The following is a 19277-nucleotide window of genomic DNA, read 5'->3' on the forward strand; positions in this document are numbered from 1 at the left end:
CGTGCGTCGGATCTTCGATCGTCGCAAGAGCGTCGCGTCAATCAGCGTCAGAGTGCAGCGTTTTTCTCGCCGCGAAACAAGCTGTGCGTCGAAATTTTCGGCGCACGGAGCGTCCAAGTAAAAGAGAGAAGTCTTTTTGGTCCTGAGACTTCAAGGAACAGGAGGCAAGCTCTATCCAAGCCCTTGGAGATCACTTTCACAGCCAGACAAGAGTTCAGCAAGGCAGCAGGGCAACAGCAAGGCAGCAGTCCTTTGTAGAAAGCAGGCAGGTGAGTCCTTTGAGCAGCCAGGCAGTTCTTCTTGGCAGGATGTAGTTTCTGGTTCAGGTTTCCTCTCCAGCAAGTGTCTGATGAGGTAGGGCAGAGGCCCTGTTTTATACCCAAATGTGCCTTTGAAGTGGGGGAGACTTCAAAGAGTGGCTAAGAAGTGCACCAGGCCCCCTTTCAGTTCAATCCTGTCTGCCAGGGTCCCAGTAGGGGGTGTGGCAGTCCTTTGTGTGAGGGCAGGCCCTCCACCCTCCCAGCCCAGGAAGACCCATTCAAAATGCAGATGTATGCAAGTGAGGCTGAGTACCCTGTGTTTGGGGTGTGTCTGAGTGAATGCACAAGGGGCTGTCAACCAAGCCCAGCCAGACGTGGATTGTAAGGCACAGAAGGATTTAAGTGCAAAGAAATGCTCACTTTCTAAAAGTGGCATTTCTAGAATAGTAATATTAAATCCGACTTCACCAGTCAGTAGGATTTTGTATTACCATTCTGGCCATACTAAATATGACCTTCCTGCTCCTTTCAGATCAGCAGCTGCCACTTCAACAGTGTATGAGGGCAGCCCCAATGTTAGCCTATGAAGGGAGCAGGCCTCACAATAGTGTGAAAACGAATTTAGGAGTTTTACACTACCAGGACATATAACTACACAGGTACATGTCCCACCTTTTACCTACACAGCACCCTGCCTTAGGGGTTACCTAGGGCATACCTTAAGGGTGACTTATATGTAGAAAAAGGGGAGTTCTAGGCTTGGCAAGAACTTTTAAATGCCAAGTCGATGTGGCAGTGAAACTGCACACACAGGCCTTGCAAAGGCAGGCCTGAGACAAGGAAAAGGGGCTACTTAAGTGGGTGGCACAACCAGTGCTGCTGGCCCACTAGTAGCATTTAATTTACCAGCCCTATGCACATAAAGTGCACCTTACTAGGGACTTATAAGTAAATTAATAGTCCAATCAGGTATGATTCCAGGTTACCATGTTTTAGGGGAGAGAGCATATGCACTTTAGCCCTGGTTAGCAGGGGTAAAGTGCGCAGAGTCTATAAACCAGCAAAAACAGTGTCCAAAAAGTGGAGGGAGGCAGGCAAAAAGTTAGGGGTGACTACCCTAAGGCTGTCAGGTCTAACATGTGTCCCCCCCAGCTGAAAGTGGGGAGAGCTACCCGACCTCCTGGGAGCTCTCATCGCTAAGGCGGAAGTACCTGGAGAGACCATCAGCATTGGCGTGGTCAACAACTGGGCGATGTTCCACCGTAAAGTCCATCCCCTGTAGGGAAATGGACTACCTCAAGAGTTTTGGATTCTCCCCCCTCATCTGCATGAGCCATCTGAGGGGCCTGTGGTCTGTCTGAACCCGGAAGTGAGTCCCAAACAGGTAGGGTCTTAGCTTCTTCAGTGCCCAGACCACAGCAAAAGCTTCTCTCTCAATAGCACTCCACCTCTGTTCCCGTGGTAATAGCCTTCTGATAATAAAGACTACCGGTTGATCTCTGCCCTCCTCATTCAGCTGTGCTAGGACTGCCCCTATGCCATGCTCTGAAGCGTCTGTCTGCACGATAAATTCCTGGGAGTAGTCAGGGGCCATGAGCACGGGGGCCGTGCACATGGCTTCCTTCAGGGCGTCAAAGGCTTTCTGACAAGCCTCTGTCCAATTCACCAACCTAGGTTGTTTCTTGGAAGTGAGTTCTGTCAAGGGTGTTACAATGGTACCATAGCCCTTGACAAATCTGCGGTAGTATCCTGTGAGGCCTAGAAAGGCTCTCACCTCAGTCTGCGTTCGCGGTGGTTGCCAGGCCTTGATAGTTTCAATCTTGGCCTGGAGTGGCTGCACCTTGCCACCACCCACTAGGTTTCCCAAGTACACCACGGAACCCTGCCCAATCTGGCACTTACTAGCCTTGATGGTCAGGCCTGCCTGTTGCAGGGCCTGAAGCACCTCCTTGAGGTGAAGCAGGTGTTCCTCCCAGCTGGAACTGTAGACAGCTATGTCATCCAGGTAGGCTGCACAGAAGGCATCCTTGCCAGCTAGGACCCCGTTAACCAACCGTTGGAAGGTAGCAGGGGCATTTTTCAACCCAAATGGCATCACCCGGAACTGGTAATGGCCATCAGGGGTTGAAAATGCGGATCTTTCCTTAGCCCCCTCAGTCAGGGCGATCTGCCAGTACCCTGAAGTAAGATCAAACGTACTCAGGAACTTGGCAGCGCCTAGCCTGTCCACGAGCTCATCAGCTCGGGGAATGGGGTGAGCATCAGTCCATGTGACTGAGTTGAGACCCCGGTAGTCCACACAGAACCGGAGTTCTGGCTTCGCACCTGGGGCAGTAGCCTTAGGGACCAACACCACTGGGCTGGCCCAGGGACTACTGGATTTCTCGATAACCCCTAGAGTCAACATCTTGGAGACCTCCTCCTTGATGCTGGCCTTCACCTTATCCGACAACCTGTAAATTTTGTTCTTCACAGGGAGACTGTCACCAGTGTCAATATCATGAACACAGAGGTGGGTCAGTCCAGGAGTAAGGGAGAACAGGGGGGAGAACTGCTCCAACAGCTCATAGCAGTCTCCTTTCTGGTTTAGAGTCAGGGAGTCAGACAGAATGACCCCGCTTACTGACCCATCCCCTTCTTGGGTAGAGAGGAGGTCGGTGAGAGGTTCACTCTCCTCTTCCATTCCTTCATCTGTGACCAGAAGCATGTTGATCTCCGACCTCTCAAAATGAGCTTTTAGTCGGTTCACATGGAGCACCCTTAGGGGATTCCTAGGGGTTTGGAGGTCCACTAGGTAAGTGGCCTCCCCTTTCCGCTCCTTTGTTTCAAATGGGCCAGACCAGCGGTCCTGGAGAGCTCTGGGCTCTACTGGCTCCATTACCCATACTTTGTCTCCAGGTTGAAACTCTACCAGGTTGGCCTTCTGGTCATACCAGTGTTTCATTACCTCTTGACTGGCCTCAAGGTTACTTTGGGCCTCTTTCCAGAAGCGGGTCATCTGGTTGCGGAGGGCCAACATGTAGCTGACCACATCCTGAGGGGGTGTCTTTGGAGCTTTCTCCAATCCCTCCTTGACAATGCTTAAGGGTCCCCTGACAGGGTACCCGTAGAGAAGCTCAAAGGGACTGAACCCTACCCCCCTCTGGGGGACCTCTCTGTAGGCAAAGAGAAGGCATGGTAAGAGGACGTCCCACCTACGCCTCATGGCCTCAGGGAGACCACCAATCATGCCTTTCAGGGTCTTGTTGAATCTCTCCACAAGACCATTAGACTGGGGGTGATAGGGTGTGGTGAACTTGTAGGTTACACCACACGCATCCCATAGAGACTTCATGTATGCAGACATGAAGTTAGTGCCTCTGTCAGACACTATCTCCTTGGGGAACCCCACACGGGTAAATATCCCCATCAGAGTTCTGGTCACCACCGGTGCGGTTACGGTCCTCAGAGGGATTGCCTCTGGGTAACGGGTGGCATGGTCCACCAAAACCAGGATGAACCTGTTGCCTAAGGCAGTTTTGGGGTCCAAGGGACCAACAATGTCGATGCCCACCCTTTCAAAGGGGGTGCCAACGACAGGAAGTGGAATCAGGGGGGTTTTAACCCTTTTTCCTGCTTTACCACTGGCCTGGCAGGTAGGACAAGATCTGCAGAACTTATCTGAGTGTGTCCTCATTTTGGGCCAATAAAAGTGGGTGACAAGCCTGTTAAAGGTCTTGCCCTGCCCCAAATGTCCTGCCAGGGGAATGTCGTGAGCCAGACCCAGTAGGAAGGTTCGGTAACATTGGGGGACCACCAGCATACGTGCTGCCCCAAAGGCCGGAACCTTAGGCTCACTGTAGAGGAGATCATTCTCCCAATATAGGTGGTGATTTCCAGAGGCGTCACCTGCTGCCTGGTTTGAGGCTTGTTTCCTCAAACCTTCCAGAGTGGGACATTCTTTCTGCGCCTTGCAGAATTCCTCCCTGGTGGGTCCACCCTCAACTTGCCAGCCAGCAAGCTCAGGTAAGTCACCTAGGGTGGCAATGTCTTCCCCAGTTGGCTCGGGCGCCTCCTCCTCAGGAGCCTCGTCAGCCACTGCGGGAACTTCTGGGGCCGGTTTCCCGCGCCCCTGGTCCCTCCTCCTGGCAGCTCTCTGGGCCATCGTTCCAGGCTCCAGATGCCCTTGACTTCCCTCTCGGTCAGCCATGGACCGTGTGGTCATGCAGACCCACTCAGGTAACCCTAACATCTCCAGGTGAGACCTGAGCTCCACTTCTTTCCAAGCAGTGTGCTCAAGATCATTGCCTAACAGACAATCTACAGGCATGGCAGGACTCACAGCTACTTTCAGAGTACCAGAGACCCCCCCCCACTCAAAGGGAACCAGAGCCACCGGTAGGTGACTCTTGCGATTGTCAGCGACTATGACCTGGTGGAATGTATTAGGGACTATCTGCTCTGTTGACACCAGCTGACTCTTGATAGTAGTCATACTGGCTCCTGTGTCACGCAGAGCCTCCACCTTCTGCCCATCAATGGTGACCCACTGCCGGTACTTGGAAGTATTTTTGGGCATGTGGGCCTTGGGCACCATTTCTCCTTCTCCCAGGGACACTAGGGAAATCTCTACCTGCTCCCCAAAGCTACTTGGGTCCATCTCCCCCCTGAGCGCTACACTAGTCAACCCAGGTGCCTGTCCGGTAGTGGACGGTGCCCTCTTGGGGCACTGTGGATCACCTTTGTAGTGACCATACTGGTAGCACTCCATGCATTTGGGGCTAGATTTCCCTGACTTGTCATATGTCCCTGGCTTTTTCCCAAATTTGGAAAAGGAAGGGTTGCCACCCCCTCCCTGGGAATTCTTTTGTGGGCCTTTGGAGAGTTCCTTATCTGCAAGTTTATCTCCCCCCTCTTTCTTCTGTTGGGAACCCTGACCACCTTTGTGGGAGTCCCCCCCAGGTACCTTCTTGGACACTCTGGTGCTAACCCAGAGGTCCGCCTCCTCAGCAAGCTTCCTGGGATCAGTCAGCTTACTATCCACTAGGTGCTGGCGCAACTCTGTATAAGTAGTATTAAGCATATGCTCTCTCAGAATCAAGTCATATAAACCTTTATAATCTGCTACTTTGTTGCCCCGCACCCATCCATTCAGTGCCTTACTGGAGAAATCAAAGAAATCTACCCATGTTTGTGTGGTTTGTTTGGTGCTGTCCCTGAACCTCTGACGGTATCCCTCAGGGGTCAGCCCAAACTTGGCAAGTAAAGTGGCTTTCTGAAGTGGGTATGTGTTTTGATCAGGTTGATCCAATGTGAGAAGTGTGTCCCTCCCCAATGGCGGCACATAACCCCACATAGCTACCCCCCATTGCCCTTCATGAACCTCATGAGGCCTTAGTGCAACTTCATAAGCAGCTAACCATTTATCTATGTCATCTCCCACCACAAAACTGGGCACCACATTTTTGGGTATACGAACCTTCTTTTCTCCAGCAGGTCCTGTCTGTATGCTGCCACCATTATTGCTGGATTCAGACTGTCTTGCCTTGATCTCCAGCTCCTTGAGACTCAGTTCATGAGCCAACAATAGTTTCTTTTCAGCCAAAGCTCTTTCAGCTTCCGCTTGTTTGGCTGCTCTTTCAGCTTCCGCTTGTTTGGCTGCCCTTTCAGCTTCTGCTTGAATCTGTTTGGCTGTTCTTTCAGCTTCAATTTGTTTGGCTGCTCTTTCAGCCTCAGCTTGTTTGGCTTCTCTCTCTGCCCTCCTCTCCTCCTGTTGAGCCTCAATTTTCAGTTTTGCCATTTGCAATTGGAACTCCCTTTCCTCTCTCCTTTCCTCTGCGGTCAGGCTTTGCATAGAGACACTGCTCCCTGGTCTGGAAAGGGGCACAATTGCAGTGGTAACACCATCCACTGATAGTGAAAATTCCTCTGAGGGGCCATGTTCTGGCTCCTCTTCCTCATCATCCTCTAAATGGGCTTCTGCCCAGGCCCTCAGCGCCACTTGAAAGTCCTCCTTTCTGGAGGCCCCTTGGGTGGGTACCCTCAATGCCCTGCAGAATCCTCTTAGTTGTTTGACCGTATATGCATCCAACTGGATTAGGTCAAAGTCCCCTGTCTGAGACCCAGTCAGAGACATGTTGAGTGAGGATTTAGTTTTTGAAAATTGTCAGGAAAAAAATTTGGGTTTTCAAAAAGAGATAAAAACCAAGTTGACCTTCAACTGTGTGTAGGTAGTGAAATACTTAGCTACTGTATGTCACTGCACAAATACAAGTCCTATCCTCACCGCTGATCACCAATGTTAGAAATGGGGTTTTTGGTTGGCAGTCAGGTTACCCCCTGTCCAAGCAAAAGCCCTCACTCTAGTCAGGGTAAGTCACACACAATCCAAGATTATCCTGTGCCCACCCTCTGGTAGCTTGGCACGAGCAGTCAGGCTTAACTTAGAAGGCAATGTGTAAAGTATTTGTGCAATAAATCATACAATACCACCATATAGCACCACAAAAATACACCACACCGTGTTTAGAAAAATATATAATATTTATCAGGATAATTGTAGGTCAAAAAGAATAAAGTTGCAATGGAAAATTGTAGAAATATCACGGAAAAGTGATATAAAGTGTCTTAAAGTCTTTAGAATATAAACAAAGTCTCTTTCAAGCACAAGTACCTGGTTGGGAGTGGAAAAATCTCCTCAGAGGGCCACAAGAGAAGAGGTGCGTGGAAAAAGGGTGTGTGCGTCGATTTCTCCCCAGCACACACGGACTTGCGTCGTTATTTTCCATGCGGGGAAGTCGGGCGTCGTTTTCCGGCGCGCGGACAGTCTCTTTCTGTGGATCGCGGGGATTACCAGATGTCCCGGGTCTGTGCGTGGATTTTCCTGCTTGTTCTCCGGCTGCGCGTCGGTCTGCGGGGCTGCGCGTCGAAATTACGATCTCACGGCAGGCGTCGCGTCGATTTCTCCTCTAGACTTCGTTCTGCGGGGCTGCGCGTTGAAATTACGATCTCACGGCAGGCGTCGCGTCGATTTCTCCTCTAGAGGTCGGGCGGCGTTGTCCTTGCGAGGCCGTGCGTCGGATCTTCGATCGTCCCAAGAGCGTCGCGTCAATCAGCGTCGGAGTGCAGCGTTTTTCTCGCCGCAAAACAAGCTGTGCGTCGAAATTTTCGGCGCACGGAGCGTCCAAGTAAAAGAGAGAAGTCTTTTTGGTCCTGAGACTTCAAGGAACAGGAGGCAAGCTCTATCCAAGCCCTTGGAGAGCACTTTCACAGCCAGACAAGAGTTCAGCAAGGCAGCAGGGCAACAGCAAGGCAGCAGTCCTTTGTAGAAAGCAGGCAGGTGAGTCCTTTGAGCAGCCAGGCAGTTCTTCTTGGCAGGATGTAGTTTCTGGTTCAGGTTTCCTCTCCAGCAAGTGTCTGATGAGGTAGGGCAGAGGCCCTGTTTTATACCCAAATGTGCCTTTGAAGTGGGGGAGACTTCAAAGAGTGGCTAAGAAGTGCACCAGGCCCCCTTTCAGTTCAATCCTGTCTGCCAGGGTCCCAGTAGGGGGTGTGGCAGTCCTTTGTGTGAGGGCAGGCCCTCCACCCTCCCAGCCCAGGAAGACCCATTCAAAATGCAGATGTATGCAAGTGAGGCTGAGTACCCTGTGTTTGGGCTGTGTCTGAGTGAATGCACAAGGGGCTGTCAACCAAGCCCAGCCAGACGTGGATTGTAAGGCACAGAAGGATTTAAGTGCAAAGAAATGCTCACTTTCTAAAAGTGGCATTTCTAGAATAGTAATATTAAATCCGACTTCACCAGTCAGTAGGATTTTGTATTACCATTCTGGCCATACTAAATATGACCTTCCTGCTCCTTTCAGATCAGCAGCTGCCACTTCAACAGTGTATGAGGGCAGCCCCAATGTTAGCCTATGAAGGGAGCAGGCCTCACAATAGTGTGAAAACGAATTTAGGAGTTTTACACTACCAGGACATATAACTACACAGGTACATGTCCCGCCTTTTACCTACACAGCACCCTGCCTTAGGGGTTACCTAGGGCATACCTTAAGGGTGACTTATATGTAGAAAAAGGGGAGTTCTAGGCTTGGCAAGAACTTTTAAATGCCAAGTCGATGTGGCAGTGAAACTGCACACACAGGCCTTGCAATGGCAGGCCTGAGACAAGGAAAAGGGGCTACTTAAGTGGGTGGCACAACCAGTGCTGCTGGCCCACTAGTAGCATTTAATTTACCAGCCCTATGCACATAAAGTGCACCTTACTAGGGACTTATAAGTAAATTAATAGTCCAATCAGGTATGATTCCAGGTTACCATGTTTTAGGGGAGAGAGCATATGCACTTTAGCCCTGGTTTGCAGGGGTAAAGTGCGCAGAGTCTATAAACCAGCAAAAACAGTGTCCAAAAAGTGGAGGGAGGCAGGCAAAAAGTTAGGGGTGACTACCCTAAGGCTGTCAGGTCTAACACAACCCAACTGTCAAACTGACCCAGATAGGGAATCCACAAACAAGGCAGAGTCACAGAATGGTTTAAGCAAGAAAATGCTCACTTTCTAAAAGTGGCATTTTCAAACGCACAATCTTAAAATCAACTTTACTAAAAGATGTATTTTTTAATTGTGAGTTCAGGGACCCCAAACTCCACATGTCCATCTACTCTCTAGGGGAATCTACACTTTAATCATATTTAAAGGTAGCCCCCATATTATCCTATGAGAGAGACAGGCCTTGCAACAGTGAAAAACAAAATTGGCAGTATTTCACTGTGAGGACATATAAACCACATTACTATATGTCCTACCTTATCCATACACTGCACCCTGCCCTTGGGGCTACCTAGGGCCTACCTTAGGGGTGCCTTACATGTAAGAAAAGGGAAGGTTTAGGCCTGGCAAGTGGGTACACTTGCCAAGTCGAATTTACAGTGTAAAAATACACTTACAGACACTGCAGTGGCATGTCTGAGACACGATTACAGGGTTACTTGTGTGGGTGGCACAACCAGTGCTGCAGGCCCACTAGTAACATTTGATTTACAGGCCCTGGGCACCTCTAGTGCACTTTACTAGGGACGTAACAGTAAAACAAATATCCCAATCATGGAGAACCAATTACGTACACATTTTAAACAGGAGCACTTGCACTTTAGCACTGGTTAGCAGTGGTAAAGTGCCCAGAGTAACAAAAACAGTAAAATCAGAGTCCAGCACACATCAACAACCTGGGGAACAAAGGCAAAAAGTTAAGGGAGACCACGCCAAGGATGAAAGGTCTAACACTATCATTTGCAAATTAGTTTAAAAAATGTTGCCATATTGGGATCCAGCTCTGGTGTGTCTGCAACCTTGCCCAATAGAGAGGGTTGAGGGCACTCTGATCTTAATGTGTTACACACTTTGTGTTCAAAGCCTTTGCGTAAACTGTCCTGAACATAATACGCCTCTTCCATACATGGAACCCATTCAGTGCTGCATGGGTGAATAATATTCTGTGGGTGAAACAGAAGGTTCTGTTTACTTGGCTCTGAAGAGTCTGACATAGTGGGGTGTATCTTGCGCTGTCTCTTGGCTGCTGGATGTTCATCTTCTTGTGATTGCTGATGATGCCGAGAGTACATCCTGCTTTTGGGATGTATGGACTGGGAAGGCTCCCGTAGGGTCTGGAGAGGCCAAATTTCCATATTTGTGATCCCTAATGACAGATGCGGACATTTGCGCGAAGACGTCTGCTGAGGAAGAGCTCCTCGACGAGGATTGTTGGGCAAAGCCTGAGTCATTGACAGAAGATTTCTGTGACAGAGTCACCAACAGGACCTCACATTAATTCTCGCCTGCCAAACCAAACCAAAGGTTGTGTAAATGGTTTAAGAGCCTTGATTAGCACTCTATTAACAGAATCTTGCACGTGGATTCCCAGTGCCTCCACCAATCTCTCTTCCATTTGGTGCTTGTAAGGCATCTCTGTTAATTCTTGGTAATTGTCTTCCTTGTCGGCATAGTACGCCATTTTATAGATAATAGTGCCCAAGGTTGCAGGAGGCTTGGGGGCGGGATATCATATATATGATGCCACCTAGACCATCTTGAAGGGCAGTAAAACCGTCTTTTCCAGAGAGCCTTTAAGGCGTGGAGTGAGCCACCTGAGCAGAATGCTGGCGGGGTACTGGACAAGTTTATTCAGCCCTATAGTGCTTTTCAATGGGACATCACTCTCAAAACGCCCTTCTGTTGCGCGTGAAGCCGCCCAGAGCTTGCGGGTATGTGCGAGGACTGCAATGAAAGGAGGACGAGAACTCACTGAGAGCAGTGCCAGTCAGTTTGCTGAAACCCTGCTTCTGCTTCCCTTCTGGCAAATGCGGCAAGGGTTCAAATACAAACCCTTCGAGCAGTCAGAGCGCTCAGCTGCCACAAGCGCAAATAGCACGTAACAAACTGCAATAGTATAAGGACAGGAAAAAACACTTATTTCGTGCTGCTGCAGCAGCAAAGAAAAACAAAAGGGCTATGTTGTCTGCAGTTTATATAGGGAAACTAGGCCCTTCGGAGGTGACATTGGACTACTATATGCCGGTTAAAGTTTTTCAAGTGTTTATTGGCTGCTGTATGGTGATCAGTAAAGAAAACTAATCATAATCCAAATCCTCTGTTTCTGACATATAATCTTGAGTTTATGCTTTAATTGATTTGTTGGGTTGTCCTATTCTGCGAATTCAATACCACCCAGCTGCAAGTGTCTCTAGTCGAACATACTTATATAGTTTGATGCATGAAGTTATCCTAAGTGTGAGAAATGGTTGGTTCAAATTGCTGATTGTTTAGAATAAGAGTCTATTCCATGTATGTTCTTTAAAAAGTCAGATAATATTTGTCAAATGTGCTGCGCCTAAGAGTGGGGGAGGCATGTGAACTGAAATATTCACCTTTTTCCTGCAGCTTGTACGGCCTGGCATGCCTGCCGTGCTATGTTTCCTAAGTACTAGAAAAATGAATGACTTAACCAAAAACACGGTCTTTACCATTAGTTTTTCCTCCCAATATATTATATTTTTCTTGCTTTGTAAAGTGTTTGACCAGGTAAGTGGAGCAGAATAAAAATGTAAAATTAATGTGTGAAATCCACTGGAATAAAATGTTTTGATTTTTCAGAGAGCGTTGGAGCCTCCAGATGTGCACCACGAAAGACTGCTGCCGGTCTCCATCCTCGGATTCTTAGTGAACCTCGTAGGAATATTTGTATTTCAGCATGGGGGCCATGGACATTCGCATGATTCTGGTATGGGCGCCTTTTACTGATTACTTGTTCCTGCTTTGGGGCTTACTGCTTTAGTTAAGTGACGTTTTTCGGACTGGCTGCATTTTAGCTGCATATCTAATCGGTCGTCCTAGTTTGGTGATCAAGGCAGGTATTCATTTAGTGCACACAGACCAAGATTGCTCCTGTGTGCTGAGGTTAGCAAGGAACATCAGAAAATAGAAAGTTATTGTGAATTTGAAGCTGGGAATAGGCACAGGGATTAAACAAACTCTCGGGGCGAGTGGTGAGGTGACGTTGAGGATCCCGTACTAGTGCCCAGAGGGTTACTCGCACAGGAGTTAGACAGCAGGATTGGTGTGTATCACCCTTGTGAGCTGTTGTTTGGTTGTGGGTGAGTTGGCTGGTACCATAAAAATACTGCTAAGACCAACAGATATAATCACTCTATTGAGAGGAGTTTTCTCCATTTTCCTATCATTGATCTAGGCCTGGGGCAAAATCCTCCCCTTAGAATAAATGAATCCAATGGTTTCATATGATTTGCACCCTAGCCCCTTCTTTGATGTTAATTACTTTACTGGACACTATCAGTAACAATCAAAGGAATTCTTTCTAGTGTTTGCCACTAGTTGGCATTACTTCTACATGAGGTGCCCTGTGTGAACTTTATAAACGTGATAGTGGCGCGGCACTGCTCCATCCACTACACACCTATGGCCTCGATGCCCCAGAACTAAATCGGTACAGAGGGGTGTTTAGAGGTTGGAAGAGACCATTTGGAGCTGCAGAATGTGTTCAATCACATCCCTGCCCCCATTCATTTAATGATTATGTTGTGTGCATTTATTATCTGGAGAGGCGTCGGTAGGCAAATTAAGGCAAAGCTTCAGCTCCTTCATAGCATAACCAGCAAGGTGTGACACTCCAAAGAGGTGTAAACATTGGTTTCTAACCACAATATATTTTATTGTACTCTTGCTCTTCAAGAGGATGAATTATTTGAAGACTCGGATCATCTCTATCGATTCTTCATCAATGTCTAATTTCTATCATTTTATCAGCACGTTTTTAGCATTCTTAGAGCAATGTGGTTCAGTCGGTAACAAAGTAAGGTGGCCCAATAGTGAAAAATATCATCAACGTAAGGACAAAAGTCACTTCTTCGCTTTTAAGGCCATTTTTGACCATAGGTACCCCAATAATATTTTTAAACTAGTGTTTCCCATCCCATTGCAGCAGTAATGCAAGCTCATCTGTGATGTTCATCTGCCTTTCTATCTGGGAATCTCTGACATCCCCAGATGGGAAAGCAACTAAACTTGGGAATTTTCGACTCTTCTACTTCTGCTTCCCAAGAGTTTTCTATCCTGCTGTATCCCATTGGAGGGTGTAAGAGAGCAGGGTCCTGACAGGAGGATTTGCTTCCCTCTGGGCTAGAGACAATCAGAAAACCTATGAAAGAAGCCAAACAAAATGCCAAGCAGGGAAGAAGGTCGAGGTACCTGTACCTGAAATGTATATTCGAGGGAGGGGGTGGGGGGGCGTGTCAGTGCCCTTTTTAAATAATTTGTTTATTTGTTTTTTTCATATTTGAAGGCAACGTTAAAATCGAAGAGAAAAAAACAGCTACAAAAAGCCATATCAGTGTGGGTAATCCCACCAGATTCAATATTGCATTATTATATTATATATAGAGTATTTATCCCACCTTTCTTCATAAAGCCATTGAGTGATTGAAAGAGTCAAATATCTTTAACCCTCTTCATGAAGTGCTGCCAGCCACCCCATACCCTCTCATTTTTCCCAGGGTCATCCTTGGGCTTCAGACATAGTTTTTCCCTTGTACATTTCCACTTCCCATGGCCTCCAGTGTAAGGGGCTCCCGCCTGCCACCATTAGCAGACAATGTTTCTTTTTCCAAATGCCAAACCCCGTTGCAGGAACTTCTTCGCTTGGGTAAAACCCTCATCATCTTCCACATTTGAAAAGAGGCATTTTAGGAACGTGAGCAATGGGGCGACCAACAGCACCATTAAGCGCCACTTTTATGTCGTCCCAGTACGGACGAAGAACCACAGAGCTCCTTATGGTGTGCAGGAAATCACCCACAGCCTCATTGCATTGGAGACCTGCAGGGTCTGCTGCTCTGATCACTATCCATAACCACTGTGGTGTTAAGCATATGTGGGGTAAGTACTTGAATTGAATCACACGGAACAGAGCAGTAATTGCGTATTTCCTAATGGCAATCGGGGACTCCACCCACTCGAAGTTGTCCAGTCACACATGATCTCCTTCTGATTTCTTCCGGGTAAGAATCAGGAATATTGGGTATCAATGATTTTTAGATATTGGCTACGTGGCCTCTTTCAAGAAGAGGGGCCATGGTCGACTTTGCCTCGAGTGGGCCATACTTGAGCAAGTCAGCAGCATCAGTCGGGTACGGTTGGACCGCTTGTTGCAGCTGCGAGTATCTATAGAAATGAGATCGTTCAAGTCCAAAATAGATTTTGTGCCAGCACTACCTACAACACAGCCCTTGATAAGTTGACCCTCTAAAGCCGAGACCTGCGGTAGACGATTTCCGTGCCACAGAAGAGTCTCACCTGTCAGTCTCACCTCCCACCAGATATCTCTAAATGTTAATTCCCAAATATTCAGAATCACCTGGGTCAGGGTGGAGATGTGTGTCGGCAATCAGCCCCGTAAATGTAGTGAACAGGGGAGTGTTTCCCCATTGCCCTGCGTTTCAGTTTGTGGTGGGACCATATATCCAATCGCTAAGGACTAGTAGGTGGGATGCTCTATAATAAGGTATCAAATTGACCATCGTCAGTTCCCCCATCATACTCGACTTACAACATTTGACGAATGCCACACATTGGAGTTACACTCCAGAAACAAAGTCACTAGGAGCAGAGGTGAATATCGCCAGGGACGCCTTGGTGTGTGTACTGGGGATAGTTTTGCACTGTGTAAAGCAACTTCAGGAGAGTAATCCGTTTAATAAAAGAAACGTGTCCCAGTGCAGATACGCACAGTGAGGTCCACCACTGCAGTTCAGTGGGCATTGCAGCCAGGAGGGGAATAAGATTATCACTGCTGCCCTCTGTTTTGTTGTACTTATTGAGTGAAATATAGTATGTACTCATACATTGTTACAGTAATTTGAGAACTGAACACATGATTGAAAGTCACACATGTTTGTAACTGGCAGTGTGTGAGGTAAGGTTTGAAGCGTGCAGTTTAAGGAATGAACTAATCTAAATGATCATTAATCCACAGGGCATGGTCACAGCCACTCATTACGTAATGGTTCCCTGAGTCATGGTCATAGCCATGGAAGCCATGGAGGGCACGGCCACAGTCACGAATCTCATGGTCATGGCCACAGTCACCATGATGATCATGGTCCTGGCCTTAGCTGCTCAGGTGAGTATGATTCTAAATGTGAAATGATAAAAGTTAATATTTGAGATGCATATTTAAAAATGTGTAGAAAAGCACTCGTGTCACTGTGATTTGTTCGCTCTGAGAAACTTTCCATTGAGAAGGTTAAGAACAAGAACAATTTATTGATTACCGTCCCTTTTTTTTGTAAAGGATGAGTTGAGCATCCCTCAGCACACCCACTCTTAAAAAGCAGCATCTGGGTGTTTATTAATGCGCTTTATAGCTAATATTTTATCCTTGCGTCATTTGACTCCTTAACAGGGAGGTAATTACCTCAATGCAATTATGTTTAAAATATATATGAAAAACACTGGTTAATGTGATCGCTGCTAAGCCAAGCTTACTCTCTGCTGTGCTTTACCACTCACAGTAGCAAGGCCTCTAAAATGCGACTGTGAAAATAAGCCTGAAAAAAAATCCCTGTTTTGAAGGCTAAGGTAGGGTTGGTGTGGACTTGACCGGGGTAGAGCACAAGGCATTTGACACATCATTTGTGCTGCTAATTCTTCTCTCACTTGCCATTTACCCTTTAGATTCCCATTTTGATTTAGAATATCGCTTTGTTAGTTCTGTCTTGATGTAGCATTGAATGTCCATGAGGGTCTAGGAAGTCAATAAAGGGAACAAAAGGAGAGCGAATCTGGCTTTAGTGATGAATAAGCCAAGACTAGTTTTGTTTACTAGATCATTAATTTCACCAGCCTCCGCAGAGTGGGAAATATCTTTTATCAGTACTGGTCAAGGCACGTTGTTGCAGAAGATGTGGCTAAAAAGGGTCATAGGTGAGCTTCTCCCATTGTTGTCCTTGCTAGTAGGTATCTCTAGAGGTAGGTAGAGGGTCTCTCAGAGCTGGAGCCTCAGGAATGAGCTGGGATGTGAGTTTTTAGAAGCATTGTGGATCAGAGGGACAATTAGATTTGCCTGTTGAGAGTGACAAAGTCATATAATAGGGAAAGCTGGCGGTAAATCCAAGGAACTGGTTACAGAATTGTTAAACTAGTTCTTGGTGAAACAGCAAGGAATTCAGTGTAGTTGGAAAAGTGAAAAGACCGGACTAGCTGATTCGTAGAAGTGAAAGTAGTGTGCAGTTTATAGAGATTATAACAAGTTAAGTGTTCGGAACGAGAACTGGTGAATGCTCGTGGTTCCAGCTGAATATAGTTCACAGAGCTCTGTTTCTGTCAAGTACCTGTGATGCTCCTTTAAATTAGCTTATACCTAGGAAGTGACAGAATTTGGAATGGGTAGTCAACCCTCTTATTGATTTATTGAAGAAAGTCAGTCTGAGGATAAGGTCCTGAATTTCCATTTACACATAGTTGGAGATGTTTACTTGTTGATAGACTGCCACGATACTGTAGTAATGGGAAATGATACATTTTCACGGTGAACTTTTAAAAGTACTTTGGTATGAACCAGTTCTATTGGTATTTTATAGGCGTAGGATGACAAGGCCATCCTTTAAAGATAGCCATTCATGACAGTAGGAATTTCAGTTTGAGGCCTGTTACAACATGTAAGCCTCACGGACTGAGTCTGTCCCAAGTTGCCAATTTGGTTTTGAAAGCAAGATGCCCAAGTCATACTCTTGTGGAAAAATATCCTGCTCACGTTGCCCTAGAGCTCTGCGATTCGCAAGCCGCTCCATAGAGATGAAAACCGAGTCATGTGTATCTTCCATGCAGCTTAAAATCCCTTTAGGGGATGTGGCTCCAAGTTTGCAGAGCAAGGCAGGACTGTGGCTTTGCTGCTGAGTCTGTGGCTTGATGGCAAGCCAGCAAGAAGAGAGCTGCCTGGTGATGAGATATTGAGGACTGGGAATGTGATCTAGAGACCCTTGGGGGATTGGCAAAAGGTTCTAGAATGGTTCTTGTTCTCCTTAGTCAACCATACCCATCTGATGAAACTGGCAACTTTACTCTTCTGTCGTATACAGGTTACCATAGCCCAGACTGGTGTTCAGATCTCAGTATCTAATCGTGCAGCTGCCTGGAGCAGACCAGTGCCGCACACGCAACCACTGTTTCTCCTGTGGCTTCGTTCATTCATGTCCCTCTTTAACTTAGCAGCTGTAGGCTCAGGGGATCCGAGACTGTGGTTGAGCCCCAATCACTCTGTTCTGCTTATCCATATCTGTCCTTTTTATGGGGCACAGTGGCAGGCTCGCAACACCTCCTAAATACTTCTCTCATGGTGCAGTAATAGCAAAGTACCACCATCCCGTTGTCTGGCCACTTCAAGGCCCCACCTGCAGAGAGCGATCTACTTCCTGCCAAGAGGAGACCTCATGGGGCTTCACCACAAGACTTACCGCCCCTAGAACTCCAAGTATAGAGCAAGTGCTGAAGCCAAACACGACTCACCCATGCCGGTTCCGCCCAGCTCTGCGCACACAGCACATTGTTAAAGTATTCTGTCCTCAGTATTCCAGTTGATTCGTTTGTAATTATTAAGAAGATGGTCAGATTACACCTCATAACTATTTTTGCAGATCCTTTTAAAGCATGTTGACATGGCAACTATAAATGTAAGGTTGTGTGAAATGGTTTTATCATACATTTTTGGTTGTTAACAAAGACCAGGAAGATGTTCGGCCAGACACCACTGATAAATCAAGCGCGTTATTCTTAAAAGTTGGAAAAATTGTATATTTTTTGCAACGTATGATCTGACTAATTGATAAGAAATAGTGTTTACAAGCTGTACCCGTCTCGTAGAGAGTGTGTATAACAGTACAATACTTTACTGCTAATAGAAGTCATTGATGTGTTCTTCTGTTATAGATGAACCGCCCCATGAAGAACCCAGGGGTCCAAACAGGCAGATATTAGAAGGTAACATCTGACATAGTTTTTTGATCTCTGCTCCTGTAAGTCCTTTGTTTTGCATATTTATGGATGTTTTAAAGCCAGGAGACGCCGAAACATCAATCTTATTGCTAGTATGTGACTGAGGTCAGCACATGCAATAACAACCGTGGGTTGCAGTATTTAAAAGGATAACAATGTTTACATATTACTAGATTTTAATGCTAGTTTCTGTTTGTCAGATGCTGTCTCCTTTTCTCAGAATTCCGAAGAGGCAGCCTTCCAATGTTATTCTAAATTGTGGCTGTTAATGTCATTGGGTTCCTTGTTTTTTTCAGAGGTGTTTTAATCATTTTCCTGCGTATTCTAAGGGACATACAGATACTTCCCCACAGTACATACCATTTCAAATTCAATTCTTATGAAAACTGCCAATTGGTCCATTCTTATCTTATGATCAGACTATTATGGGCACTTCATTAGTCTTCTCCATAAATCTCATTGTCATAATTTGCATTATTGCGACCTACCGGAGAGAGTAATTGGTTGATATGTATGAAATGTTAAAGAAGTTCACAATAGCTCTTATTGTGGTTCCATTTCTTTCGAATTAGAATTCTCATGTTGTGCAGCATATCAAAGTTCCTTTTTGGGTAACTATCCATGGGCATGGACATTTTGTTACGCTACTCTATGACACTTTACTCCACTCTATACTATGCCACTCTGACACTCTTCTCTACCCCACCCCCTCCATTCCATTTCACACCACTCTATGCCACTCTGCACCACAATACTCTATGCCACTCCACTCTACACCTTTACTCCACTCTTACACTCCACTCTGACCCACTGTGCCACTCTGACACTTCACTCTTTACCTCTTCACTCCACTCTTTGACCCTCCGCTCTACCCCACATGACACCACTCTAGGACACTCTGTGCCCCTCCACTCTATGCCCCTCCAATCTATGACACATTGCTCCCCTCCACTCTGACACTTCACACCATTCTATGCCCCCCATTCTATGACCCTCCACTCTACACCACTCTATTAGTTTACTCCACTCTACGCCCCTCCACCCTATGCTGTGACCTCCCTCCATTCTGTGTCACTCAACTCCACGCTTTGCCATGCCACTTGACTCTTCGCCGCTCCACTCTTTGCCACTCGAACTTCCATTTCATGCCACTCTCCTCTATACCTCCAACTTTTAGCTACACTGAACAGCAGCCAATATGGTGTACCACATGGCTAAAACACATTGGCAGCTTGTTCCAGTATGATCCTGACTAGGAGCTACCTGAGCCTCACACATATATCCAAGCGCAATGAAAGCAAAACAGAGGAGCACAGCTCGTTATCACTTCATCACTTAACAGAAATTAAGATTTGAGGGCAAGCTTTTAACTTTGTTCAACCCCTGCATATAAGAGGCAAGCATGCACTGTAATGTCAGATGTATTGGTCTGTATGAGTATGTTTTTAATTTCTTTTATACTGCTAGTCCTACCAGTGTGG

The 19277-nt window shown here is 46.8% G+C and overlaps 1 protein-coding gene across 1 annotated transcript in view; it reads left to right on the forward strand.

The window, feature by feature from the left end:
- Window positions 1-19277, forward strand: part of SLC30A7 (solute carrier family 30 member 7) — a 156563-nt gene that overhangs the window by 40919 nt on the left and 96367 nt on the right. The window contains exons 5-7 of the mRNA XM_069232181.1: window positions 11386-11512; window positions 14780-14926; window positions 17731-17781. Coding sequence (XP_069088282.1) covers window positions 11386-11512; window positions 14780-14926; window positions 17731-17781 — 325 coding nt within the window. The remainder of the gene's footprint in view (window positions 1-11385; window positions 11513-14779; window positions 14927-17730; window positions 17782-19277) is intronic.

Source organism: Pleurodeles waltl, chromosome 4_2 (genome assembly GCF_031143425.1).
Source record: "Pleurodeles waltl isolate 20211129_DDA chromosome 4_2, aPleWal1.hap1.20221129, whole genome shotgun sequence".
NCBI lineage: Eukaryota > Metazoa > Chordata > Amphibia > Caudata > Salamandridae > Pleurodeles > Pleurodeles waltl.